Source organism: Acomys russatus, chromosome 1 (assembly GCF_903995435.1).
Source record: "Acomys russatus chromosome 1, mAcoRus1.1, whole genome shotgun sequence".
NCBI lineage: Eukaryota > Metazoa > Chordata > Mammalia > Rodentia > Muridae > Acomys > Acomys russatus.
In genome coordinates, this window is record NC_067137.1 from 116,185,503 (window position 1) to 116,199,395 (window position 13,893).

General features: G+C 42.9%; 1 protein-coding gene across 3 annotated transcripts in view; it reads right to left on the reverse strand.

Moving 5' to 3' along the window:
- Setd3 (SET domain containing 3, actin histidine methyltransferase) overlaps positions 1 to 13,893 on the reverse strand; it is a 68,480-nt gene that overhangs the window by 40,477 nt on the left and 14,110 nt on the right. The window contains exons 2-6 of one of the 3 annotated variants that reach the window (XM_051151156.1): positions 12,734 to 12,843; positions 11,032 to 11,124; positions 8,180 to 8,328; positions 6,240 to 6,312; positions 5,762 to 6,018 (exon numbers count right to left, since the gene is read on the reverse strand). In XM_051151156.1, the coding sequence (XP_051007113.1) occupies positions 5,762 to 6,018; positions 6,240 to 6,312; positions 8,180 to 8,328; positions 11,032 to 11,124; positions 12,734 to 12,836 (675 nt within the window). In that variant the 5' untranslated portion in view covers positions 12,837 to 12,843. Of the gene's footprint in view, positions 1 to 5,761; positions 6,019 to 6,239; positions 6,313 to 8,179; positions 8,329 to 11,031; positions 11,180 to 12,733; positions 12,850 to 13,893 lie in introns of those variants that run through there. The other 2 variants (XM_051151163.1, XM_051151172.1) reach the window with 2 other exon arrangements.

The window sequence follows — 13,893 nt, forward strand, 5'->3', positions numbered from 1 at the left end:
CTGCAATTTCTGACCTCTAATCACGGAGAGCATCTGAAAACAGGGCACACTACAAGCTGGTGCTCAAAGTCTTTCATCTAATTTAGTGCATGTTCCTGAAAGACTTGTCTGTTACAGGATCTCCACATGTGACAGCAAATGCACACCTTGTACTGCTATGTACAAGTAAAGGGGCACTAGATAAGACAAACAAATGGCTATGTTTAACAACAACTGCCATGGCACACCAAGAGCCAAAAGCGGCATCTTCTTTTGCCTTCTGTCAGGGTCCCATGTTCAGAGAAGGCTGTAGCAAGTATAGCAGTGCCTGTGACAGTGGCTGCTCACCTCTTTTGCTACCAGAGCCCTGGCTAGCTGGAAGCTGCCTACTCAGGGATGATACCCAACTCAAAACTGCCATACTCTACTCTGAAGCCAAGAGGAAGAAAAAATGGTTTCAAATCTGAGTGTAAGACAAATTCTACATTTCCCCTGATTTCTCACCAAACTGGTTACATGATGCCATGTGGAAGTCTCACATGGAGCTGCTCTGTGGTGCGTCCTGATTTGCTAGTAGCATTTTGTAGCCATAAAACTGCAAGTTAAAAAAGCCAGGTTCTTCAATTCCACCACCAGTCCTTTCTTTGCTGGCTCCTGTTCATAAACTGATGGAAATTTTACCTGTACAGAGGGCTCTCAACCCATAGAAGCCTTTTCTAGCATGTGGCTTTAGTCAGTTTCTAAACTTAGCTTCTGGATGTTTGAGTGTTAAAATCAAACTGCAGTACAATGCTCTACCAGCAGGTGGGATCCCAGTGCCTGCCTGAGGCTCTTGTCTCCTGCTTATAACCTACGGGGTACAGTGATTGCTAAGCACCTAGGAATACAATATTAGGCAACCTCTTTTCAGGGTCTCCCTCTGGCGAAGCAGTTACTCTACTTCTCAATAAAGCCTTGCTTTCCTGCCCTTTAAAGAAAAGAAAGAAAGAAAGAAAGAAAGAAAGACTATAGTGCAGGATCTGGAAAGAGGCCTGGAAGAGCAGATACTCCAGCCTCCAGTACACAAGGGAGGAGGAGCAGAGGCCTGGCAAGACTCCATTTTAAAACAAACTCTATAAAGCAAGCTAAAGTCAGCTGATTTGAACTAATAAAAGTGCCCACACCAAGAAGCCATTGACCAAAGAAATATGCTGGGAGGAGCATATACAAAAAACACTTTGTCTAGGTTTTAGACAATCAAAAGACAAGAGACCAAAAAACATTAAAATAAAAATGCAGCACAGAGAAATCTAAATCCTAGATAATTTTCTGTTTATGAGAAGTTAGTCATAATGCATTTAGAATACAACTCCAAACACTGGAGAACAGTGTGAAGCACTCATACAGAGCAGCCACGGGCCAGAGTCACACCATAGACACACAGAGGTTTGGAGCTCGGAGCCCTGACAAACCAGAAGTCAGAGAAGAACAGTCTCTAGGTCTGAAGAGCTAGACACAGGCACTCAGGAAGATGATTTTAAGGGGAAATCATAATTACAACAACTAGAAACGGAACATGGACACCTCTTCCCTGTGACCTACAAAGATCTGTAACAAAGCTCATGTGTGTATTTCTCTGCAACAGGGTCTTCATGTCCCTGAAAAAGATGAAAATCCTCAATGCAAAAACAAAAACCCCAAACAAAAACCAAGACACCCTGACTGCAGATCATGTGATGAAAATATGTGTAAATACGACACTGGAGTTCTCTTCTCTCTTCCTGAGGGCTAGGACACTGATGATGCACTGAGCTGCTAGCATCCTAACATCTGATCCCAGAAAAGCATGAGAAAGAAACCTTTACTTCTCCTGAAGAAGGGAGACACAACACAAACAAAATAACAGCAGACAATAAAAACATCTGTATTTACTCTGATTTACTATTTAACACTCTCAGAAGTGATGAGAACATCCTAAAACAAGAAAAACAGCTGGACTCAAAAGATGGTTTAACAAGTGTGATGGCTAATTTTGGTTGTCAACGACTACATCTAGAATTGGCAGGGACCCAAGCTACTGGGTACTCCTGTGAGAGATTTTTCGTAATCAGATTATTTGAAGAAAGACCTACCCCAACCTGGATGGCACCTTCTGGTGATGGCTCACATAAATAGACATGGAAGGAGAAAACTGGTTTTTCCTGCTTGCTTTCACTCTCGGTAGCAAATCCACCATCATGGTGCTGCAGTCAGTAATAAATCAAACTTCTTCAGGATTCTAGCATAGAGTGAAAACCAGCAGCCCTCCACAAGCCCGCAGAAACATCCAGCCTGTGGACCAAACAACTACCAGATTCTTGCCTTTTCTTTTCTGTAGTGTGACAGATGGTGAACTCCTTGGACCACAGCATGTAAAGCACTCTAACAAATCCCTTTAGTGTATCTGTTCATTCTATCAGTTCTGGGCCTCTGGCTAATGCAGAACAGCTGCTCCTTAAATCTGCCACCATTCCTCCTGATGTACACCTGAGCTGCTGGGTCGGCTCTCAAATTATGCCCCTGTTTCTAAGCTGCCTAGAGCTCCAATTCCAACAGGCACTTAATTGGAATTCCTGGTTAAGAAACTTTCTACAGGGGCTGGAGAGATGGCTCAAAGGTTAAGAGCACCGTCTGCTCTTCTGAAGGTCCCAAGTTCAATTCCCAGCAACCACATGGTGGCTTAAACCACCTGTAATGAGATCTGGTGTCTTCTTGTGGTGGGCAGGCACAGGTGTGGGCAGAATACTGTATAAATAATAAATAAATCTGAAAAAATTAAAAAAAAAAAAAAGAAACTTTCTACAAGCTTGGTACGGTGGAGCACACCTTTAATCCCATCACTCAGGAGGTGAAGGCAAGCAAATCTCTGTGAGTTTGAGACCAACCTGGTCTGCAAAGCAAATTCCAGGTCAGCCAGGGTTACACAGTGAGACTCTGTCTCAATGTTTTCTTCAGAAAGAGAACCACAGCAGTTAGCTAGGTATGGTGTGCAGCTGGTTTGTAATCCCAGCAGAGGCAGGAAGATTATCACACATTCAAGGCCACCCTAGTCTACATAACAAATTCTAGGCCAGCCAGAATTATAACAAATCCTGTCTTTAAAAAAAAAAAAAAAAAAAAAAAAAAGAGGAGGAGGAAGAAGAGGAAGAGAAAGAAAAGTACTATGGTGACAGACTGTACTAACAGGTTAACAGTTAACAGTGCTTCTCACAAAACAGCATGGCACCCTGTGTTCCTAAGAGGAGAGTTGCTTTCCACAGTGCCAACCTGGCTTCACAATAAGCCATGTAACATTATTTTAAACTATAGAAAAAACTAAAGCCTGTTTGAATTTTCAGTATTTAGAAGTACAAGTTCCCAAACCAACAACAGAACTGTGAGAATTGGACACAGTTCTGAGTTTATGTCCACCCTATGACCTTGGTCTCTAGGCTTGCAGGAGGCTTTTTATTATGCCTACCTAAAGACTGAAGAAGAAAGGCTAAAAGGGTTGATGTAAAGGATTCCAACACCAGGAAGAAGCAACTAAAAACCATAAAAAGCTGTAACAACCAAGCAACATGAACTGAAGAATCCAAACAGTGACAATTATGTACGTCGAGTGTTTCTGCAGCAAGCCTAAGGGCTTCACATAGGTCACCTCATTCTGTCCACTTTCCCCTGGAAGTCGGGGCTGCATCATCCCACCTTTCACCCTAGGGAAGTACAGAAACTGCCCACTGCGGCACAGCACAGCGCTAAGGGATGGCGAGGTGGGTAAGCCCCGGCAAATCGGCACCACAGCACACTCTCAGTTACTACATGGCACCAGCTGAGTAAAGCAACTGGTTGCAAATTCCATTTGAACAGCAAGTGTGATGTGATCAGGTTTTCCAGAGGCTTCTGTTATTATAAGCCTGTGCTCTTCTCACATGGCCACTGGGTTTTTACCTGGACAAATTATCCTCAACTGTTTTGTTCTGCCTCAGGATCATTCAGCTCAGGGATCATCACTCAAATGCCCTTCTTAATGAGGCCTTCCTGCTAACCCATATAAGTGACCACACCCCATAACCTACATTTCACACAGAGGGGGGACAGGGGGGACAGGGAGAGACAAAGGTACTCACAATGTCAAGGTACTCAAATAAGAACTAAAAATAAAAGCAAGCCAGGCGTGGTGGTGCACACCTGTAATCCCAGCACTCCGGAGGCAGAGACAGGTGAATCGCTGTGAATTCGAGGCCAGCCTAATCTACAAAGCAAGTCCAAGACAGCCAAGGCTAACACAGAGAAACCCTGTCTCGAAAAACAAACAAACTAACTAACTAACTAACTAACTAAAACTAAAATTAAAATAAAAGCATAACACTTTCAGGTGTCAAAAAGCCATATCAAATGCCAGATGTAGGACTCCAGGATATAAATAAAGAGGCAAAGTTTTAATCTGGCTCCATTAACAGTTTTTAAAATTAGGCAAACCTGAAAGAAAAGCTATGTATTATCATTCTTTATAATGTCTTAAACCATGAGGTTAGAAAGGCAAAACAGTTTCTATTTGTGGCAAGGATCATGTGACTTTTGAAGTAGTTGAAGTATTTGGTGGGAGGAGATGTGTGTGAGAGGGATATTCCTGTACAGTAGGCAGGCTGTAAAGCTAAGCAGTGACTGGGCAGCTGTGGAAGACAGCTTGTCTAGAAGCAGAAGGCCTAGGCTCTCTCCACATACACACACACACAGAGTTATCTTTAAACTCACTATAACTAAATAGGTAGTAAGTAAAACTAAACAATAAAATGATTATCACATCTCGAAAACAAAACACTGTACGACAGATGATTTATAAAACAACCACATCACCCCAATTCAGGCTGTCAAACTGACCAAGAAAAGGGAGGAAGCAAGCAGTTACCCATGGTCAGATGCAGCAGGACAGAGACAGACCCAGGTACTAAAAAGGAGAGTCCGAGGAAGACACCCCCTAACTCAGCTCAGTGGGGAGCTACAGCACTCACTGGCTCTGCCCCTTCCTGAAAAGTTATGATGGAACCCCCAAAGACGGGAAGTCAAAAGCAGCCCTCTAGAGATTTGAACTTGAGTACGATAGTTTCACTTAGAACTACCTAAAATACATAATAGTAGCACACATTGAAAAACATACACAAATCACCTTGAAGTTGACATAGCTGTCAATTTTTTTTACTAATGAATATAATAGAAATTAATTTTAACTTTTACCAATTTCTGTTTTCTAATTTTTTGTTTTTAATTTTTATTAGACTTATTCATTTTATCTATGACTGTTTTGCCTACATGTATGTCTATACACCATATGTATGCCTTGTGCCCAAGGAAGTCAGAAAAGGGTATCAAATTCCCTGGAACTGGAATTACAGATGGCAGTAAACCATCACCTAAGGCTGGGAATCGAACCCCAGTCTTTTGCAAGAACAAGGGCTCTGAACCTCTAAGCCATCTATCCAACCTCTAGAAATCAATTCTAATCTTCCTAGAGACATTACACCCAGGGAATCTTTATATTTGACAAAGTTCACAGCTTGTAAAATCTCTTTATAATCTCATTTTCAAAAAGCTCAGCAACTTCAGTCAGTAAGAAACAACTACTGTGTGTATTGATTCTGGATGCTGATGAAGCCAGGTGCACTTAAAACTATGTGATAGTAATTTTGCAAAAGTGGCAATGATGAAAGGAACTGAATAATATCCTGTGGAAAATGTCAAATGGACACACATGCAGCAGGTCCACTCTTCCCACCCTGCTCACCTGGATGACTTTATAGAAATAGGCATACTGGCGTGCTGTGTTTTTATACTGGCTGAAGACATCATGGATGGCTTGTGTTGACTGAAGACATCGCACTTCCTCTTCTTCAAAGTAGAGAGGGGTGTCATATTCACTGGGGAGTGTCTGAATGTATGGCTGCCAGAAAGAGTTGGGGCTGGCTCGCTCACACAGCAGATGAAAAGCCAGTGCAATGTTTCCCATAGCTTGGAGAATTCGGTCTTGAGAATACAGAGGCCCTGAATCAACCCAGAAGTTAGCAGGGTAAGTGACACGGACTCCTTTAAAAAGCCGCCCCTCAAACATGCTAAAATTACAGCATACAACTCCAAGATCACGTAACATTTCATGTCATATGTATCCTTCTCTGGACATAAAATGGCAAACATTAAATATGGATTTGAGGGATTATGTCATCAGTTATATAATTTGTACATTGCTTTAAATAAATTATTCTTACCCAATACTGAATTCTTAGCAGATTCAACAGTCATTAGCAACTTTCGTGGAACCCATAAAAACAATTCTTCTGCCTAAAGAAACAACAAAAACAAAAACAAAAAAACAGTAGAATCTCACAACATGCTACAAACATTTCCACCATATCTGCTGTCAGAAAGCCAAACATAAAGAAATACAACTTAACTGCATAGCAGCTCTTTTAAAGATTAGGTATGTTTTAAATATTCACATGTTTACTACAGTTAAATGAGTAGAAGTATAATCTAATAACCTAGTTCTGTGAGGAAAATTGGCACTATATAATCTTTATGCTGATAACACAGAACAAGGCTTTCAGTTTTACTTTGAAGCAAGTAAAAACTCTGGAGTAAAACACTAGAGTGTTTTAATGCTTGCTGTACTTAAGACTTTCAAGTTTTAAAAATTAAATAATATCTAACTCTAATCCAAGCCCTGAACTGCTTCTTCTGTTTGACGTCACAAACCAGAGCAGAACTGCAGCTGCACAGGGATTCAAATTACAGCACCAGCTAAAGCACCAACCCTCAAACATCCTTGGCACTAGCACTTCTTTAGATGTGTGACACTTCTTTTGGGTATGTCCCTGTTTACCTCCATTGCTTAACCCATGCCTAGAACTCTGTCATGCTGGACTATGCCAGGATCGGGACAAGCACAAAGTAGGAAGAAAGCCGATGCACAGCACCTTAACCTTGCAGTTTCCAGCCTTCAGACTGAGGATAGTGTTCTCAGGAAAGTGCCAGTAAAACAGACTGCAGTTAACATACTGGGCCATACTGGCATGAATTGGGGCTCTTCACCTGCTACAAGAGAGAAGCCTGCGATATCTTGCCTCTGCTAGTGTCTACTATTTGGATGTTTTTCTGCTTTGTCCCCTACAGTAGATTATAATAAGAATCATACACGAAGAACCCTAGGTTTTCCTGTAAATATGGCTTAAATATCCCTCACACATTAGGTACTCAACAGATATCTCATATACCAGAGTTGTGGCAACAGGCTAATGAGAACTTGGCCAAAAAGTTACTGAAGGGATGAGGGAACCAAACTAATAATATCCATTTCTTCCACCTAAGTTCTTCACCAACTGAGAGATATGAGACGATAATAAAGGGCCACTCAAAATATAACCTGCTGAGTTCCAGAAGCAGGCAGACAGACCCTCACACCTAGTCACAGGCACACTGGCTCCCCACAGGCCCTTATGTGAGGTTGTCCTGTTAGGCATGGGGTAGAGAGTACTAAGCAAAAGAAACATCTTGGAACAACCAGCACCCACAAGTTAAGCCCAGTTCCTTCTCCCCAACTGGCAAACAGACTAAGTGACTAAATTAGCCCTCCTCTTTAGGACAGCAGGACTAAGGAGCAGAGAGGCTGTCTGAAAAGCATTTCTCTCCAGATGCCTAGTTCTCCTCTCCTCTCCTCCCCTCCCCTCACCCTACTGCTTCTGGTGTTGCCATTTCCATAAGTGGCACTTTCAGCCACTCAGTTATCCAGAACAAAGGCCCACCTTCCAGCCTGCCTCACCCACCTCCATCTATCACAAGATTTGATGTGCTCTCCCTCCCACGTAAGTCCAGTTCCTTTTCCTTATTAAGTCTCAAAATCCCATCAGGCACATTCTACAGTCTCCTCACAGAGGCCTGGAAATGCCCTGCTCTAAGGCACGGTTAATGGCACCGTTCTCCCAGAGGGTGAACTAGCAGAGCTCCCGACAGTGCTGTTGGCCTGAGGTTCTTCACGGCTCATGTGCAGGTCAAGGGACTGCAGCCACAGGGTAAGGAATGCTGCCTGTGCAGCCACAAAGCTTTAGACAAGCCTCTCAGGTATCTGTTCCATACCTTGAGCTCAATCTCCAAACCTCACAATGGTTCAAACACATGTAAACCCCCTTAGACCAACAGATAATAAACTCACCTTGATGTCTCTTGTTGCTCTCAAACCAAAGCCCTCTTCTTTGAAGTTAACCATTTCAAACCCCTCGACAGAAGCCCCGTTTTCAGAGGCCCATTTCATTAGATCAGGGAAGTAATCTTCTCTTTTCCCATCAAAAGTAACAGACAGACCTATATCATCCATGTTGGAAACAAGAGCTACTTTAGGATACATATCATCACATGGCTCTAGAGCATAAAGGCAGAGCACAGCTTACACTAGCTCTCGTCTTACCACTTCTACCTTGATATAATCAAAATCAGCCACCAGGTAGTAAGCTCCAGGAAAGGTGAATGAAAATCTCAAACTCTGCCAGAGCAGAGTTTGGCCTGATACCATGTGACCAGAACCATGAGGTGCCACTACTACATAGGATCAATGGCAAAGGGAGAGAAGACTTAGTTACCATAACCGTGACTAGAGTCTGCTACACAGTAGCTTTCCCCTCAAGTCTGACATGCCATCTCTCTCATTACAATCTCCTTAACAGGAATCCCAATCAAATAAAATCAGCAGCTTGTCGCTGTGCACTGATGGTTGGGAGCAATGAGAATGCTCCACAGGCCTGACACTAAGAACACAAAGATACAGGGCTAACACAGGCAACCGTGTGTTTGAAACCCAGGCATGTGGCTGCAGAGATGGCTCAGCATCCAAGAGCATGGCTGTTCTCAGAAAGGACCCAGATTTGATCCCAGCACCCACCAGGTGACTCCATCCAGTCTCAGAGGATCTGATGCCCTCATCTGGCCTCCACAAACACCAGACTTGCACATGACGCACTTACAAACATGTAAACAAAACACTCAAACACACAAAATAATAAAGTATAACTAAAGAAAAACTTTTAACTCAAATATGACAGTAATTAAGCAAATTTACATATGACTGTATTTATATTTATAGTCATATGAGTGTTATGTGGAGCAGAAAAGCATTCATAGTAAAGACGCATACCTCTGAAAGTAAGAGCAGTGAGAAGCTACAGCTCTATCTGGAATTATTTTATTTCTTAAACCAAATACAAAAATCAAAAGAAAGGTGGAGTGTGGGAATGAACAAGTGGGAAAGAAGAAGGGTAGAGCTGAATGTAAGTTCAGCAAATGTACAGTCTGGGTGAAAGACTCTCATCTACCTTCTTTTCTGGACTTTCCATCAGGTTTAAAATATTAAAAAAGATGAAAAGTCATACGTTGGAATAACTATCACATTATGATGACATGGCGAGCAGGAGGCATGCTATTAACAGGAGACAGGCACAGAACCTAACCCATTTCACCACTCTGTCAAGTTTCCTGATACACCACTATCCCATCCCAAGCATGCACAGAAACTAAGAAAGACAAATGATTTGAGCTGGGTAAAGTTTAAAATGGAATTGTTTTCCTCATTCTATACCTAAGTGCAGCCTAGTGACCCTATCTACTAAGAAGAGAGACTCAGATATGCAGAGACTTTTTTGGCTGTTTGATGGGAGATAATTAACACCATCAAGTCCATGTATACCAAATGGAAAGGAACCTGCTCTCCACCTGAGCTACAGACCACACTGTCACTGGTATGCAGATAGAGTCACAGGATGGTTTCTTAAGACAGCAAGTACAAAACAACCACTTTTTTTTTTTCAGATTCCAAAGTTTCTCATTTCTCAGTCTTTTGCAGTGTGTGCTCCCTATTTTTTTCTCTGCTACTTTTCATGTGGCTGTGCATACCAATCTTCTTTGACAAACACAACAGCCATACTGAAAAAGCTTTTCCAAATTGACAGTTCCTTTTGCCAATTGGCTAACAATAATTAACATGGCTACTAAATATGCCCTGTAAAAGCACAGCTTAAGAGTTACAGTGCAGGAATGGAGAGATGGCTCAGAGGTTAAGAGCACTGTCTGCTCTTCCAAAGGTCCTGAGTTCAATTCCCAGCAACCACATGATGGCTCACAACCATCTATAATGAGATCTGGTGCCCTCTTCTGGTGTGTAGGTGTACATGCAAACAGAACAATATATAAATAATAAATACATCTTAAAAAAAAAAAAAAGAGGTAGAGGGCAGGGCTCAGCAGGTAAGAGCACTGGCAGAGTAGCCAGGTTCAGTTAATTTCTGGCACCCACATGCTGGAGCACAACAGTCTGTAACTCCAGCTCCTGGGGATCTGACTCCCTCTTCTGTCTTTTACAGGCACTGCACTGCTGCACATGAATGCAGGCAAAATGCTCATACACATAAAATAAAAGCAAATCTTTTTTTTTTTTTTTTTTTTTTTTTTTAAAGAAAAGAGGTAAAGTGGCAGAGGCTCTGGATTAAATCCTCAGCAGTGCCCCCCACGCCAAGAAAAACCTCACAAACCTACATAGCTTAAGAACTATCTCTTAATCAAGACAGGTGGGGGCTGGATGTGGTAGTGTGTGCCTATAATCCCAGCAACTAGAAAAGCTAATACAGAAGGGATTGCCAAGAGCACAAGGATAGCCAGGGCTCCATAGAAGACTGTCTCAAAGGAACAAGAGATGGGCTGGAGTCAGTCACAAGCTCCTGGTAAGATACTAATCAACACCACCTGACATGTGAAAAGAAACAAGAGTTAAAGCAAGGCTCATCACATGTCATAAAATAAAAATAAATAGAAGCTGTGTCCTTTTATCCCCTAGGTACAATTATCTCCCCTGTAGCTCAGCACTACTTTTCATTCTCAAGTAGACAATAATCTCTGGGGGTCTCTCTGGGTGGCTGCCTCATCTTTCCACAGGCAGGCACAATGACCTGAGGCTTTACTTTTCAGAGCCCACTAGCCTATGCCCAGGTTCCCTCAACAGCGGCATTCCAGCAAACTTACCTTTTTGCTTCTTTCGTATTTTCTCAACCAGAGACCGGATCTGTGTGTACTCTTCCCATTCTTTTCCAGGGCCCGGGGCAGGACTGCTGCATTCTGTAACGTGAAAGCCACTGCATAAGACACTCCTCCTCCACTTTAACCCACTAGTCTGCAAAAGAAGGAAGGTTTCCATCTTGTTCTTGGCTTACATTCACGGACAGAGCTACTCCAGCCATGTAAATATATGCATGTGACATAGAGAGTGGATAGGTATACTCTGTACACTTTCAAAGCATGTGAACACCCTGAGAACCAAGGATGCCCCTCACTTAACTTCTGCCTAGTGGCCCCACATGAGTTCCCACTCCTTCTAGTAACTCTCCTCAGCATACATCTGTAAACAGTTAAGATCAGAAAGCAAAGCTAAACTGTAAACTATTTCCCCTGACCTCTTCTAGGCAGTCATGGTACTTTTCTAGCTGAGTTCCAGAACAATGCTCCATAAGGGAAACCAGCTAAATTGAACATAAGGTCAACCCATGTGCATATGCTACAAAAGACATAGCAGTCATGTTGGAGAAGAAGCTCAGAATCGGCTCCAGAAGCTCAACTGCAGAACCAACATCTAAAAGGGTTACTCCTCCTGGAACAGCCTAGCAGCCGACCTCCTGGCAGCACTCCCTTATTAAACATTACACTAGCTTACAGACAGTCTCCTTCCCATGCTCCTGCCAAACCCACTGCCCCCATCTCACTAAAGAAAAGAACATGTGGCAAATAATTAACATGATCTGGTTACATGCTGACGGCTAACTTTTCAGGTTAACCAGTCTGACTTCATTCTTCCCCCACCATGTGCTGACTGGGGCAGAAGTCAGGGCTGAGAGCCACTTACGTTCCAATAGGAGACAATCAGAGCAGTGATGAGAGGCAGGGATAATGGAACTCAGAGCACCCAGGGGGAAACCTGGCAGTGGCCTGACGACTGGCCACTTTCTGTTCTTGAGAAAAGGCTCTATTTTTACTTGAGATTTAGCTGTTACATAACCTAAACATAGGGGGCAAAGGTCAATCTAAATATAAGGGCAAAAGATCATAGCTATGCCTGAGGCATCAGCAGCACCAGTTTTAACTCACAACTATCAAAGTATTTTAGCTTAAAAAAGCAAGTGTAGGCAATGACAACACCTCATCTCTAACTAGGAACGCTCAGGCTTCATGTGAAAATCAAAAACACACTTATGCAATCACTGAGAATAAAGGTGAGCTATTCTAGAAGGACAGTTCCCTGGGAGGCATGATGAGCGTGCCTAGGGCTGAGCGCCATGATACGTCTTCACATGCCAAATCTCATGTGGCCTTTGTCACGTGGCTGGAGATCTGTGTTTGCTGATGGACACTGAGCCTCAGCAGTTTGTACAAGGCCACACTGCTGAAGAGCAGACCTGTTCTTGCCTGTGTGTCTCTGGGAAGGATCATGTCCCATGGCTGGATATAGAAGCTTCACATCTGACAGTTAAATGCCAGAACAGGCAGCCACATCTCATCTTTGGAGAGAGGACTGAAGTGAGGGAAGCTCTGTAACGCCCAGGGGCCCATGGCTGCTGGGAAGGGCAGGGCATAAGCTGCTCTGACGAGGGTCCTGACCCAGGGAACCCTGCACCCCTGCAAAGGAGAGAAAGGCAACGACAGCTGGTGGGGTGGGTGAGAATGAGACACTTACTCTGCAACAGCTCACTCGTCAAGTTCAAGATTTCCTTTGGTGACACGGTGGCTGTGGCCCCAGTACCTGATTTCTGAGTTTTCACTCGACTCTTCTTACCCATTTTCTGACTACAAAGAGGAGAGAAAAGGCAAAGAAATGAAAGTTATATCATCAAAGAATAATAAAAAAATGAGATGTGGCATCTTCATCTTTCAATGCTAAGATCTTACCTTAAACCACAACTTGAATTTTCTTTCTTTCTTTTTTGGGAGGAAGGTTGAGTTTTATTAAGGGAAAGAAAATATGTAAGTAACCTGAAACCTCTCAAACAGGAAAAAGAACCATACAAGGCAGTCTCAGGAGATAAAGTGCACCTTCTCACTGATAAAACCATGGCAGAGGCAGCTCCTATTCTACATGGTCTAGTTATACAGAGTTTTATGATGCACACTGATGCATTACTGCAGGACACCCAGATAATTATGCTGATATGTACACCAGACACACACACAGTAGGGTAGGGTCAGAAATACTAAATCCTCAGTCACTCTTCCTTAACACAACTACTTCCTACAGTGACAATTTACTTTTTCCAGACAAACAGTAAAGATACACATTCCAGAAAGCTAGCCTAATGCCCCTATCTGTGCCATGGAAAATCCAAAATGCTTTAGAAAGCAACAAGCTTCAGAGGCCATGCAGACCCTGACCTTGTATGGGGTTTCTCATCTCTGTCCAGTCCTACACTTTTAGCCACATGAAACTTTTGCCAGCAGACACATGAGAAATCACTAGAATAATCCACAGACAAATGAGGTAATGGGACAAAAGACATAACAATGGCATTCTGGGTAAAGATCTTGAGGAGCTGACATATATGTCTAAAGTAAGCAAGGCTCAGGCTATTCATAGGTAGGGCTAGGTGAAACAAGTAAGAAAAAAGGGGCGGGGCTGAGGAGGAAGGAGAAGCGGTAAGCTACTTGCTGAGTGCTGGGACTTCTGAAGGGAATGTGGAGCCAACCGTTTGGAAAGAAGCTCATTGTGGTAGCACAGGCTAGCCCAGTGACACTCCATTCATAGAGTCGCTGGAATGATGACTTAGACCATTCTCAGGGAAGACACAAATGCCTACTTTGGTCATTTGTTACAATAGAGAAATGAATGGGTTGAAGCAGGAA